Here is a 16,407-nt window from a genome sequence, read left to right on the forward strand (position 1 = left end):
AAATTACAAAAAAATAAAAATAAGGCAAAAGCACCAATTATTGACGGGGGTCCAATTATTGGCGCCCTATCCTATTTTAGAACATATTTAATTACCTACTATATTAATAATGATCGTATACATTTTTAAACAATCTATATAATTTAAGAAATGGAAAAAAAATTATTGTTAGTGAAAAATATTAAAAATTCATTAATAAAAAAAATAAAATTCATTCGAGTCTATCGAAACAGCTTGTGAGCGTCAATTTTCTTAACTATTGCGGTTAGAAAAGCAGTCTTTTGAAACGATGATTTTTAATTATTTTTTCCATCTAATCACATCAACTTTTTTTTTATAAATAAATAAAATATAAAAAATTAACAATATCATATATTTACAGTAAAATTATATGCTTTTAAATTTTAAAATAGTGGATGTCAATAATTAGTACATAATATTTAAGTTGTATCTCATATTGACAGGTCAGTAGACAGCGCCATAACGTCTTTTTTTTTCAAACATAAATCCATTAAAAACTTAAACCATAATATTCGAGAACCAACGCTGTCATATGTATAATTTTAAATTGTTATTAAAAAAATGATTACTTGATTTTTATTTAATTAAAAAACTTTTTTATTAGTTTCTTGTTTAAAATAAAGGTCAGTGAAAAACATTATTAAATAAATATTTATTTAATTAAATTAAAAATTAACCTCATTTTCAAAAAGTAAATATAAAGTTCAACAGATCAGTGACGCATGTGCATTAAGGGTGTCAATAATTGGAGCAACAGCATGTCAATAGTTAGATCAGTCAGGTTTTTAACCTGTCAATAATTGGTGTATCCGAGTACCTTGTTTTATCGCTTTAAATTAATTAGTAAATGTAATTTATTATTATAAAAAAATATGGATTTGTTTAGTTAAAAGACTAAATAAGACAATGTTAAAATTAAAATTCAATAATATTAATCGTTAATATGTTTAAAAAAATGTAATTACAATCTTGTCTCTTATAGTGTCAATAATTGGTGCTTTTACCTTATGCACATGTAGAAAATTTAACTATAGGTGCAGTTATTTCAAATATTTTTTTTTATAATTCATCTACTTTTAAAAAATCCAAAATTATTAGACGTCAGGTTCATAATTTTTTTCTGTAACAATACAGTATTCTAATAATTATATTTATTAATTTACTTTTATTTCAATAAAATAATTATTTTAAAGTTGTAACTTTTACTTGAATGTTTTTGTAATTAAACAATTATATAATTATTGAGGTACTATAAAAAAAAGTAAATAGTGACACTTTTGTTGTTTTCTTAGCATTTATTTATGTTGACATATTGATAATTTTTTTTTTTTTTTTAGCAAGCTGTTGGTCCACTCTATGAATTCGCTGGTGGAACACTTTTAATTCATAATTCATGATTTATATTGGAAAAATAAATTTATTAAAAATTCATCGCAGCAATAATTTTATAAACTTTCGAGGAGTTTTTCGCATGAGTAGGCATGATTGAAAAGACTAAAATAATAAGAGTGGTACGTATTTTTATTTAAATTTACTTCTCATTTAAATTATCATTATGATTCATATTCTCAATAAATTTTTATATTACGTTATTTACATAAATTTGATTATTATTTATTGCAAGTATTTGGCATTATATCAAGTCGCTGCAAAACCTCTCTGCACAGACAATTTCGTAGCATTTCTTTACCTAAAATATGTTTATCGTAAAACAAAACTATTTTTGAATTTATTAGTCCAAAACATCTCTATCCGGAACAACTCGTCAAGCTCAAACTTTACTCCGAAACTTTTCTATTCAATGACAAGACTTTATAAAATCCTTATAGAAAAAATCCATGTGGGTTCGCATGGTAACTCATAGGAATTCATATAGGAAAGGACACTCAGAAAATTAAATAATAGAAACTATTATCTAGTTATGGTAAAATTTCTACCATCATTCCGATAGTAGTGAAAATTATCTAGATGATTGTATAAATCATCTAGATTGTAAGATTCACCATATTTATAATAATTGTTACAATCCTGTATGTTAACTAGAGTTAATTATTATTATTATTCTAAATAATTGTATTTATAATCCACATGGTAACAGTTACCATCAGAAATTATAATAGTTACAAAGTTAAAAAAATACTGAATGTTAATAATGACCAAATTTTATTTATTACTCAGTACTTGAATGATTCTTATTTTGATGAGCATACTCAATCATTCAAAGTTATTGACAGAAGCTCCCTCACTTGAAAATTTTTATTTTACACTGATCTAGACGACTGTACGGTAACTAATTTCAAAATTTTAAAATAGAGCTAGTACGCCAATGAAGAGTTTATAATATAAATAATTATAATACTTGTATTTAACTTTAAAAAAATTGTCATTTTCTTGTAAAAATTAAAAAAAAAAAAACTTGAGTATGTTTGTCATCATATTTGTATTTGAAAATTTACAATTTTGCAGCAGTACTCGAACATTATTGAATTTCCGATCAATTTTTCATTGCAATCAATAATATTAATTACCATCCTTGATAGTAACTGTTATCATCCTGATGGTAACTGTTACGAAATTTATTGCAGAAGCTATCATCCAATAATTATTAATTCTATAAAAAAAAATTATAACGCTAACTATTTTTGCATTGAAAAACGTTCCAATAATTCTAGATGATTGGAATTAAAAATTTAGCATTATAACCACAATTACTTAATTTTCGGAGCGTAGGTTATATTTTTTCAGATTGTGAAAAAAAGATGTACTTGACAATTAGTGATGTGAGTCTGACCTATCAGGTCATTTTTGACCGTCGCGTCATAGTTACAAGACCATCAGCAGACCGTTCATAGAATGACGGACCGTCACAATTGTGGCGACATTTTACACACGCCTTTATAACTTTCATGTAAATTAAAATTTTGAAACCGCTATTTTCTTATAAATACTACGAGATAAGATTACGAAGGGAAAAATAAATTTTTCAATCAATTAAAAAGAAACTGAATAAATTCTTGACTAAACGTTAATTTGTGACCAAAATTCAATGCTGGTCACAAATCACGTGGCTAGATGTTACTTATCAAATTTGTGACAAAAAATTTTTTGATGGTCATTTCGTATTAAACGCAATTACTTAATTTTCTGAGTGTATGGATGTAAGAATCTATGTAGGAAACCATGGATATTTGGATTCCAAATAGGAACTACGAATTAAGTAATTTCTATAGAATCCGGAGTATCTGGATCTCTATGTTTATCGTCTATGCTGGATTCCTATAGGAAACTATATGGAAACCTATCGAAAACGCCATGTGGGAACCCATATAAGAATTTAGGCTAGATTCCCATATGGATTTTTTTGATAGGGACAGCCTTATTCATTATTGGCTCAGCTAAAAAATCCTCGGTAACTGAAAAAACACGTAAATTTCCATGTTAATTAACATGTTTTCCCAGTTACTGATAGAAAAGTTTCGGAGTAAGTTCAAGGATAGTTTTGTTTCACGATAGTCATATTTTAGGTAGAGAAATGCTATGGAGTTGTCTGCGTACAGTGAAGTTCTAGACCGACTTGTCATTATTTCAAATATTTGTCATAAAAAATTGTTTTTTTTGCACTCTTTCCCATACATAAACATCATTCACGTTCAATTTTTTTTTTGTTTTTTATTTTTAGTTAATTTGTTATTTTTTAATAATAAAGTGAATAAAAATAAAAATATATAAACCAGCATGGCAATAGGAAGTGTTATTTGCGGAGCGAATACTCCAAAAACAAAAAGAAAAAAAAGCAAGGTATATTTGTAAATTAATTTTTTTTTTGTTTATTATTTTATTTAATCATTCATCAACATATTTCTTTATTGTATTTTAAAAATGCTATAAAAATTCGCTTTACTGTATTGTAGACTCAAGAACGTAGTTGGATTGAAGCAACATTTCAGAAAAGAGAATGTACTAAATTTATACCAAGTGCTAAAGATGAACATAGGTAATGTAATTAAGTTATGTTTTATTTAAATATAATTATTTCTTAAATAGTATTACCGCAAAATCATAATGCGCAATGACACAATAAATATTTCATCATTGCTCACATTTACATGCAAAAAGTATTTATATTTCGCGTTAGTCTTTCGAATCTTATTGTAATTTAATCGTCTGAAGATAAATTTAAATCTATGATATTTACTAATGAATATTTTACCCTTGCATTAATATATATTTTTTCTACACTCAGAGAATTTCGCGGTATTTTTTACATTAAAAATTTATAGGAAAATTACTATAGTAATAGTAGCATTACACGGAAAAAAAATTCTACCAAAATTTACGATGTTAACATCGTAATCTCGGACTAGACTTTTATTAATGTCAATTTTTAAATGTTTTATTTCAAAATTTATTATGTGGGTTATATTTTTTACTATTTAACATCGTAATTTTAACAAAGACTTTTAGGATTAAAAATTACTGCAAAAATTACAATTTAACATCGTAAAAAAAAAAATAAATAAAAATCACACTTTAAAAAATATATTTATTCGTACATTTAATATTTCTATTTACTTTTTAACAAAATAAATATTACAGTGCTGCCTCTGTTATAATACGATGGAAGTTATAAAAAGTACGATGTTACATCGTACTTTTTAAATAGTAACTGGTTCCTCCGCAAGTCGTTTACATGGATCTTAAAAACAACATATAGTGTAGGCCCTTCAGTGGCCGAGTGGTCCAAGGCGTCGGACACTTCGCAATCGAAAGGACTCGGGTTCGAATCCAACTGCCGAACGATTATTATTTTAATCTTTTATTTAAAATTTCTCTTCAAATTTTACGATGTTACATCGTAATTTATATTGAAGAGCTTCAGACTTCGTATTGTTTGTCTGAAGTATTATTTCTTAAATGAAATTTCCAACCCTACATCGTAAAAATTACGATGTGAAAAGTCTAGTCCACCAATACAATAATTAATAGGACAAATTACGATGTTAGCATTGTAAATTTAACTAGAATTTTTTTTCCGTGTAGGATAGTATGGAATTGTGGTAAAAATTACCAATAACATAGATATTTTTAAAATACATCCAACAGAATTTACATTGGCATTGAAATTCCCACAAGACAAGACATTAAATTTTATTTAGCTACATCGTAATCGATTATACTAAATTAGAATATTCGTAAAAAATAAAATACAAGCAATGAATTTAAAAAAAATTATAATTAATAGAAAGCTTAAAAAAATTAGTTAATTGCAATCAATAGCTCAACATACATACATACATACATACAATCACTGAGAAGTGATTAATAACAATAATAAAAACAGTCCACCTGCTAAATATATCAAAAATTTTATAAGCATTCCCGCATGAAAAAACTTTATATGAGAAAACATATATGATAGAATATATGAATATTATAATGTGATATATTGTACAATATATAAAATAATATTTATATTTTTGCCGTATTAATATATGATAATATATTGAAAAAAAATATATTGCTAGAATATATTATCAATATATTTATCAATATATGACTTTTTATGTATGTTTTACATATATATTTTAATATATCTTTTTTATATTGATATATTATATTGAAAGTAGTATATTAATTAATATATAGTATTTTTTTCATTTTTTATATATGTTTTCCAATATATTGCAAAATATATGGTTTCCAATATATTGCAAAATATATGGCACTTTTTTTACTTTTCTTAGGTTATTGCCAGTAAATATAAGGTCAATGAACAGAAGGAGAAAAAATAATAAATTTGACTTTCTTTTGTGGAATTGTGTAGAAATTGAAAAAGTATATTAAAAAAATAAAATTTTCAATATATTGCGAAAAATATAAGTTTTGATATACTGGAAAAATATAATTCCAATATACCGTGAACCATATATTTAATCATATAAATTCTTTCATATATAATCAATTATATAGAGACCATATACCACTAATTATATGAGTCAAAATATATGGATATATACATCAAGTTTATTATATTATACTTGTAAATTATATATATACTATCCATATATGATAAGAATATATTGAGCATTATATGAGATAATATATATAGAAAAATACAAAACATCATATACATTGTATATGATGTTTTGTATATTATACATATTATACATAATATATTTACTTGTATATTATACAAGTAAATATATTATGATAAATATATAATCCAATATATGTAAAAAACATATATTTTTCAATATAGATATTTTTGCCGCTATATATTTATCACATATTCACCATATATTTTTTATATACTTTTAACAATGTATAGCTTTTCCATGCGGGTTTAAATACAGATCTATAATTAAGGTAAGGGGCCCAGTTTCTGACCTTTTTAGAGTGCCGGTTGGGGTTATACTATAATAATTAATGTAAGATTTAATTTGATGAGAAAAATATTGATTCTATTGACTAGTTAATGACTTGTCAAATAAAGTCATGCGCGTAAAATAATTATTTGAATTGAATTAATAATTTAAATTGACGTTTTAAAAATTAACATTCAGAGACTTAGTTTCTGACCCGCTGAATTTTTCAGGTCGCAGTTTCTGACCCTCACAGTGGCCTGGTTTCTGACCCTCAAATTACACAAACCATGAGTAGGTTATAAAGTACTTACGAAGTTTCAATAAATTAAAACTATTATTTAGATAAATAAATTAAATGTTTATTATAAGAAGTCACTTTAGCTAGCGCCTGTTCTCACGTTTTGGTTCACTGCGTTTTAGTCCCAAAACATTTCATCCCCGACAACTCATCCCCGACAATTCATCCCCGACAATTCATCCCCGCGACGATTCATGACAATGACAAATTACACTTAGACAAATAATACCCGATAATTTACCTGTTGGACAATTGATACTTCAATAAAAATATTAAATACAATAAACCAGCTATAAATATTGTTAATTATGAACATTTTATCAATATAATTTTAATACACACTTTCTCATAACCACATCATTTAGCACCATAGTACATAATCGATCGTTAATAATTATTTACTTTATATTAATAATAAAATATTATCTCTTAATTACTTATTAACATCAATTTTTAGCGATCAATATAGTTAACTAATTAGTATCACAATTGCTTAAGGCACTTATACAAAACAACTGAATATACAAGACAACATAATATCCAGAAGTCGCGAAACTTGACTACATTTAAATGATCTTTTAGATAATATCGTTATTATTATTGTAATTATTATTATTATTATTATTATTGTTGTTGTTTCAATTAAATCATTGGGTTACTAAACTCAAAGTTACATAATATTCGGTTGATGGAAAAAAGTATAGATAATTTTTTTCATGGATTTGATGTGCTTGATAATAGTACAGATATTGATTAAAATAAAAAATGATTAGAAATAATTATCAATATAAGGTAGATTGTCATGGTTAAGATGTCATAAGATGAACAGTCGTCGGGATGATTTATCTCACAGATATATTGTCGGGGATTAATTGTCCGAGGATGATTAGTCGTGCGGATAATGTGTCGGGGATGAGCTGTCGGGGATGAAATGTTTTGGGACCAAAACAGGTGACACCGATTCAATCGTCGCACCTCCTAACGTAAACTGTTTAGACTCTACTTAAAAAATGGCTTCCTCCGCCACTTATGGCTAAAATATTTTTTTTTATTCAGTTAATATTTTCCATGTTTTATAAATTGCCATTGATTAGGCTCAGAATAAATTACAATAAATTAAGAAAAACTTGATTTTCTTTTTGAAGTTATAGTTTTTTAAATTAGTAAGAATAAAGTTGAAAAGGTCAGAAACTGGGCCAGGGTCAATAACTGGGTCTTTTACCTTATAATACAAACGAAAATTGACAAGATGTACATAGAGATGCTTGCTTACATTTTAGTACGATACGTAATTCATTCTATCCTATCAGTACTAGGCTAAACTAAAAGAGCCGAATATTTCCGAACAAACTCGAATTTAAAAGATTTTTGATAAAATTACCATGCTGTGTACACAGTAAAGAATTTTACATATTTGTGTTAAAACAGGTCCGTATTAATTTTTTTGTGTTGATTATTTTATGTTAAATCAACACATTTGACTGTGTTACTTTAAAAATTTTAAATCGATCTACTATTTAACGCTTTGGAAGAGTCATTTAGTAAAAAAATCAAAATTATCAACATTTATTGAGGGTTAATTTAAAATTAACACAAAATTTATGTTAAAAATTCAAGCGATGGTCACGAAAAAATGATTTGGAAAATCAAAATGAAATCGACGTTTTATGAATGTAAATTTAGCTTAAAAATTTTGACTATTGATATATTAAATTTGACATTTACTAAAATTTGAAATTTTTATCATACTAAAAAAAAGAAATTTAGTTATAATTTTGAATTATTTCATGTGATGTTAAAATTATTTTCGCTAAATAAAAGTGTGTCTTTGTTTTTTTTTTTTTAATTAATTGATTTACTATTTACAACTGCTATGAAATATTAACCGATTTTTTAAAAGTCTTCATTCTAATAAAAACATTGTACTATCAAAAAATAGTTAAATGTTAAATAATAGTTGTTATTACTCTTTTTTTTGTATCGTCACTGACATTTAAAGTGTTGAATTTACTTCTCGTACTACCCGGATTTATTCTTGGAATTTTATTACAATATTTTTTGCCGTATGGTAAAAAATATTTAAAAAATCAGAATTTTTAAATTTAAATTGATCCAAATTTTCTTAAGCACCTAGTTTTTCTAGTTATTTTTTATTGTAATGATTAAAATATAGTTGTAGATTTTTTTGATGTCAGAAATATTACTATGTTGTATAGTAAAAATTTTTATCTTTTCGAGTATATTTTAATAAAATTAAATTAAAAAGTTTGGAAAATCCAAAAGTGCACGCCTCATAACGCTTATTTAATTTTCAAGTCAAAATAACTTGTATTCCTAAATTATGGAGTAAAACAAAAAAAAATTTTTTGCTACTGTTTATGTCAACATTTGACGTCAAAAAAATAGAAAGAAAGTAAAAAAGAGTTGTGCCGAAAAAAGCCGTCTGGATGCAGCAGCGGTAAAAGGCCGATAACAGAATATATCTATATATATGAGATTTGCAAAAATATCCGTCAGAGGTAGCACCAGTGAAAAAAACATACACGGGATTTTGTATACAAAAATGCTATCAGTCATCACTTTTAATTTAATATTAAAAAAACGATAGAAACTACGATAGTGAATATCGAAAGGGTTCATCTTGAGAAAATTCTAAACAAAATAAAAAAAAAACCGCTCTCGATACGATAATTTTTTCAGCAGTTATCCGGACTACATCCGAAAAGAGTTAATACATACAGACATCCGGACGTCCAAGTAAAATTTTTTTCAAACTCGTTTTTTCTTTAAAGTAGCAGAACAAATGATTTTAAAAAACATAAAGTAAGTTTTCTCCAGTCTTTTCTTGATATACGTGTACTCATATTTATCCTATGGATAAAATATGAACGTTATAGAGTCATTTTAAGGCCAGAAAATTGCTTGTCCTTGACGTGTTGAGAGTAGAGCACTACCTCAAACGCTTCGTATTATGAGGCGTGCAAAATTACTGAAACAAACAGTCTAATTCTCATTATTATTGAGGTGCCCCACCGATACCTAAAATTTTTGGGTAATTTTTACTATAAAATTCTCTGCGTGTAAATTAAGTTGATGAATATTTTAAATCTTTATTCTATTATCTAAATCACTAACTCATTTAACATAATAAAAATATATATCTCATTCATAAACACCATTTGTTAATTAAATATATATTTTATTGTTTTCTTTCTTTATTGTATTAATGACAAATATCAATTCAGCAATAATTTTATTTTTTTCATAATTTAAAAGTTTACATTTATAAATTTCATTATTTTTTAAAATAATTTATAGCATTAGAGTAAAGAATTTTATGTTTTCACATTTATTGTTAGTTTTCTTTTTTTTTTTTTTTTTATTATTTATTTTCTTTTTTTTTCATTCCATTCATAGGCTTGAAGAAGTTCAGGGAGATAAATCTGCTGAGTACGATGTAGTCACGTCTTCCAGGTGAGAGTTGATAGGATCATATGTCATCGCTTTAAATTTCATTCCATAATTGCTTTGCAATAATTAAATAATGCTTAAAAAACTAATAAAATAACACTATTTCAGTATGAAGGATATCGTGTCTTAACTAGTTATGAATATTAAAATTATTAATTATTATGCACTTGTATCATAATCACTCATTTTCGTATTGCTTTGAACACTACGCTTTGAAAGCTTATCATTAAACATATTCAGGACTATATTATACAAAGATCATATTTGTAATACACGGAAAAAAAATTCTACCAAAATTTACGATGTTAACATCGTAATCTCGGACTAGACTTTTATTAACGTCAATTTTTAAATGTTTTATTTCAAAATTTATTATGTGGGTTATATTTTTTACTATTTAACATCGTAATTTTAACAAAGACTTTTAGAATTAAAAATTACTGCAAAAATTACAATTTAACATCGTAAAAAAAAATAAATAAAAATTACACTTTAAAAACTATATTTATTCGTACATTTAATATTTCTATTTACTTTTTAACAAAATAAATATTACAGTGCTGCCTCTGTTATAATACGATGGAAGCTATAAAAAGTACGATGTTACATCGTACTTTTTAAATAGTAACTGGGTCCTCCGCAAGTCGTTTATATGAATCTTAAAAATAACTTATAGTGTAGGCCCTTCAGTGGCCGAGTGGTCCAAGGCGTCGGACACTTCGCACTCGAAAGGACTCGGATTCGAATCCAACTGCCGAACGATTATTATTTTAATCTTTTATTTAAAATTTCTCTTCAAACTTTACGATGTTACATCGTAATTTATATTAAAGAGCTTAAGACTTCGTATTGTTTGTCTGAAGTATTATTTCTTAAATGAAATTTCCAACCCTACATCGTAAAAATTACGATGTGAAAAGTCTAGTCCACCAATACAATAATTAATAGGACAAATTACGATGTTAGCATTGTAAATTTAACTAGAATTTTTTTTCCGTGTAGGGTGACCCAAAAAACCGACTTTTTTTTTTATTTCGAGTCTCATATGAAAACTTGTCGGTTTCACATATTTTAAAAACCCTCTCAAAAAATCAGCTCGATAGCAAAATTTTAAGAAGTCGCTCACAAATTGGATGATTCCAAAAATGAATGAAATTCGGAATTTTTCTTTTAAATTTTTTTCTTTCTCGTGGCAGCAATAGTTTATATCTGTAAAATCATGAATATGCTAAATATTTTAATAATTAAACGTCGCTCACGAATTTTGAATGTTTCCGAGCGCCGTCTTTTGGATGTTTTCGAGCGACCTTTGAATATTAATATTAAAGCATCTCGATTTTTTTACCATCAGTTTATATCATAACGAATTAAACTAGAACCCGAGACAGAAAAAATTAGTTTTTCTTCAAAAATGACAAATGAGGTTTGTGGGGAGTTTATTCAAGTTTCTAGAGTTGCCCTCAAAATTACTGTGCGACCAGTAGTGGCTGGGATATCGATAATCAAAGACAAAAGGATCCTTTTTTATTTGAAGGCTCATATCTCAGCGGCAAATGGTCGTACTAAGAAGCAAAGTAAAACAAATTGTAGCTGAATAAATTTTCTAAACGAGCAATGAATTAGTTTTCTTGAAAAAAAATTTCCCGGTCCCGTAGATCCAGAAAACAAAACCAAAAAATTTTGAAAATTTTTGTCTCGAGCTATTTCTTATGATTACGCAATAATCGTGTCTCAAAAAATTGTTTTTCCAAAAGACTTTCGAAGTAGAGATTTCAAGCTTCAAATTGTTTTTTTTTTTTTTTATATTTTCGATACGACCATTTTTCACGAAAATATTGCCAACAATCACTAAAAAACTTGTGAAATTTTTTAGTTCCGTTAATTTTTTTGATAAGTAGTAAGGGGGTATTCTAGTGTAGAGACATGAATTTCAGGTAATTTTTGAAGTGCCGTAAAAAAAAGGCAATCAATATTTTTACTACGCATTTTTTCATAAGTTATTTATTAATATTTCAAGAATACAGAAAAAAATTTAAAAAAAAAAAAATTTTTAAATTCAAAAAATTAGCAGCTGATGAAGTAGGGGGTCTCAAAAAATTGGCACGTGACCGTACCCACGATTTCTCAAGTTCTACTGAACCGATTTACCTGAAATTTTTTGAGTCTTCTTTATAGACTTCGCTTTGGATGGAACTAGGGAAAAAATAAAAAAAACATTTTGTACCACTTTTTTTGACTGCTTCGAATTTTTTTAAAATAGTAAAAATTGAAATTTGGAGATGAGGCTAGTTCCGACCATAGAGAAGTCTATAAAGAAGACTCTCAAATATTTCAGGTAAATCGGTCCAGTAGAACTTGAGAAATCGTGGGTACGGTCACGTGCCAATTTTTTGAAACCCCCTACTTCATCAGCTGCTAATTTTTTAAATTAAAAAATTTTTTTTTTTTTTTTATTTTTTTCTGTATTCTTGAAATATAAATAAATAACTTATGAAAAAATGTGTAGTAAAAATATTGATTGCCTTTTTTTTACGGCACTTCAAAAATTACCTGAAATTTATGCCTCTACACAGTAAAAAAAGATTCGTCAAAATCAACACATACCGTGTGTAAAACGAACGTTTTACACTTATTCATATGTTACTTTAACATGTTTCGAGTGTTAAAAAAAGTTACACACGTATACGTTAAAAATAAAAATTTTCCAAGAATTCTTTTGTGATACTCGACATTATTTTTAACATATTTTGTGTGTTGATTTCATAGTAACATATAAAAAGTGTTACTTTCGAATAAAATGACATTTTTGTGTGTTAAAAAATCAATCGATTGCGACAGTTCAAACAAGATAAATACCGTGTGTTAAATTGACACACAAAAGTGTTAAAAATTCAACACTCAGATTTTTAACACACGTTTTTTTTACACTTTGACAATTCGTTTTTTACTGTGTACACTAGAATACCCCCTTAATATTCAAAATTCTTGAGTGACGTTTAAAAATCTACATTTCGAGCTAAAATTTTCACCATGGCATTGATTTTAAAGATCGAAAATATTTTTGCCACGAGGGAAAAGAAATTTTTAAAAATCAAAATTTCAGTCATTTTTGGAATTTCCGAATTTCTCGAGCGATCCCCTAAAAATTGTTTATCGAGCTTATTTTTGGAGAGGGTTCTTAATACATTCAAACCAACAAATTTTCATATAAGACTCGAAAACAAAAAAAAGTCGGTTTTTTTGGTCACCCTAATATGTATATATTTGGGTAATTCATTTTGAACGAATTTTTTTTTTTTTTTAACTCCCACAGCAAAATATTGATGTAGGTACCAAGAAAAAAATTCCCTAAGGTCTTTAGCAAGATATTCCAAAAATCTAACTATTTGTTTACACTTCTCTAATGCTCCGCCGTATTCCAAGCTGTCGTGTCACCGTTTGCGGTATTTTGTAGGCAATTTAATGCTCTTCAAAAGTTTTCATAGTGACTTTATTGTGAGTCTAATTGTTTTTTCTGTATTGGTTTTGAAAATCATTTTTTTGATGATAATTTGGGTTTTTAGTTGACATTGACTAAACAACGAAATTTACAATAATAATTATCGAAATAAAAAAAAAATTTTAATATACCACGTTTTTAAAACGGACTAAAAAGGATAAAATAATTTCTCTGAGCCTTATGAAGATTTAAAACCACATACAAATTCTGAACTTCTTACAGATAGTCTTGAAAATTTATGATTGTGAATTTTTAATAATTATGAAAATACTTGTAAGATTTAAAACGAAAAACATGGGGCGCATGCAACAGATAACTGTAAGAAGTCTAGAGCGGAGCTATCAATGAGAAAACTTGCACATCGGTTCATATCATTTGCAGTGCAGTAAAATTGTTAGTTTAACTATTAATCCATCAATTATGTGAATGATGACCGAGTGTGTGGGTGTGTGAACACTCTATAAATGTTTAACTAATCAACCGATTTATATGGTTTTTGCGGCAATCAAAAGTGCTTGTAAGCCAGCAAATTTTCTGTAGATTTCAGATCATTCGATTGAATAGACTCGGAATTAAGGTAGTACTACGGTTACCACAGGTGTCAAATTAGTGCTATGTGTAATTTGGCTAGAGTAGTATTTTCATTTGGCAACGCCGCATAAAAACTAAAGAGACAGAAATACATTCTGTTTCACTCAACATATGAGTTTATGCGCGGAAATCTATTGCGCATACATTTGTTTATTTTTACACTAATTATCAGTTGCGTATGTTTATTATCAAAAATGTCGGAGTTAAATTTAATAAACTGCACAAAAAAAGTATTTTATAACATGTTGCTCAATTTATTTATGTAACTTTATTAAAAATAAAAAATTATCATATGTTTTTTAAAAATCTGTATAACACTGATATTCTCACATACCGCATTGGTGCATGTTTGAATTTCGCGCGCGTCTTAACCTTTTCTGCGTCGTTGCCACATTTAAGTCGACTAGTACTTTTTTCTCAATCATTTATTAATTGTTCTTATCACAGGCTCTGAGTTTATGGTTTTATTTGCACATAATATTCAATAAATTTTTCTCTTTCTATTGATACCAAAATTAAAGAAATCTCAACGTCCAGTTTTGTGAAATAAAATAAAGTCTGTGATTTCCCATAAGGATCAATGTTAAACGCAAAAATTTATAAATATTAATATCTTTTTTTCAGTGCTCTGTAGGCCTCCAAAAATTTAACTGCTTAATTATGATATTATAAAGTACCAATATGCCAAGTTTCATTAAATTCTGAACGTCAATTCTAAAACCGGTAGTACTACCTTAATTAAAAAATATGAAAAAAAAAAAAAAAAAAAATTTTTTTTGTTTTTCTAAATTTTCTCAAAAACAACAAGATCAATCACTTCCAAAATCTACTCAGCTCTAGAAATCAATAAAACGCGTCGATTGTCGCAAGAACCATCTTAATCGGTCAATTTGTTCGAGAGATATCGTTGGAGAAAGAAATTGGAGAAATGGTGAAAAACTGTTTTTTTCAATGATCTTTCAAGTGACTTATCCGAACGATTTCTAAATCTAGTCAGCTTCAGAACTCAATAGAACGCGTCGATTGCCACATTGAACGTCACATTTGGTTAATTAGTTTAAAAGATATCGGTGTCGAAAAATTTGAAAATACCAATTTACCTCGGTTTTCTCGGATAACTCAGAATAAAATTTACTAAATGGTCCAAAAATCATACCAGCTTTTTGTCATCATAGTTTCTTTCGATCACTACGTAAGGCAATGCAACTTTTTTTTAGTTTGAATAATATTATGATCGAAAAATTTGAAAGAAAACCCTTTGTAACATTTTTCTCGGACATTTTATGTGTTAGCGCTCGGATCAAAACTCGTTTTCATCCTCATTTTGGTCTCTTACATTGATTTCTGCCTGAATATATTTATTTTATTGAACATAATCGTGAATAAAAATTTAATAAACGCTTGTTCATTCATTATTTTCGATTCTTAAATTTTTTAACTCGAACATTTAACGCAACTTGTTTGAGCTTGAAGAGCTCATAAAAAATAATTGCAGTTAAGAATATTTTCCAGCTCAAAGCGTTCGAAAACGTATTCACGACAATGTTTTCGAGCTCAAAAATAGCGGGAAGTTTTGAGGCTGGCCCGCAGGGCCAACGGTTGCCCAGATGTTTTTTTTTTATTAATTCAACCCATTTATGAAAATAAGAAGAATTGAATTTGATAAACTTCGATAAAATTTTTGACTAATATTTTATTAAAAAAATTAATCAAATCCCTCTATCACGCGAACGAAGAACTTCAGCCACTTAAGTGAGAGGACATTTTTTGTAGAGAATTAAATTTCCGACAAAGTATTTTTTACATTTTTAATGTGAATTTCTCAGTAAAATTACTACGAAAACTTTTAAAGAGATTTATATTGCCTCCAAAATACCGCAAACAGCGATCCGACAACTTGAAATGCGGCTGAGCAATAAAGAATTGTAAAAAAAAAGTAAAATTTCCTATGCGTTTTGAACAAAAAAACTTAAAAATCAAAATAAAAGTACTTAGAAATAAACTTAATGACTAAAAGTTTTAGTGATTTTTTTTTCAATATACACTTTGATATTTCGTTGTGGGGGTGAAAAAAAAAATGTTTGTTCAACACGAATGACCTTAATAAATATATTAGACTGGGCCAAAAAAATCGACTATTTTTTTTTTAACGATACTGTGAA

At 27.0% G+C, this 16,407-nt stretch overlaps 1 protein-coding gene across 6 annotated transcripts in view; it reads left to right on the top strand.

Moving 5' to 3' along the window:
- Positions 1-16,407, top strand: part of LOC130666404 (transient receptor potential cation channel trpm) — a 51,787-nt gene that overhangs the window by 1,291 nt on the left and 34,089 nt on the right. For 2 of the 6 annotated variants that reach the window (XM_057467364.1, XM_057467367.1), the window contains exons 2-5: positions 1,359-1,532; positions 3,701-3,819; positions 3,933-4,015; positions 10,102-10,158. In XM_057467364.1, the coding sequence (XP_057323347.1) occupies positions 3,757-3,819; positions 3,933-4,015; positions 10,102-10,158 (203 nt within the window). In that variant the 5' untranslated portion in view covers positions 1,359-1,532; positions 3,701-3,756. The remainder of the gene's footprint in view (positions 1-1,358; positions 1,533-3,700; positions 3,820-3,932; positions 4,016-10,101; positions 10,159-16,407) is intronic. The other 4 variants (XM_057467366.1, XM_057467369.1, XM_057467365.1 and 1 more) reach the window with 3 other exon arrangements.

This window comes from Microplitis mediator, chromosome 4, assembly GCF_029852145.1.
Source record: "Microplitis mediator isolate UGA2020A chromosome 4, iyMicMedi2.1, whole genome shotgun sequence".
NCBI classification, from domain to species: Eukaryota; Metazoa; Arthropoda; class Insecta; order Hymenoptera; family Braconidae; genus Microplitis; species Microplitis mediator.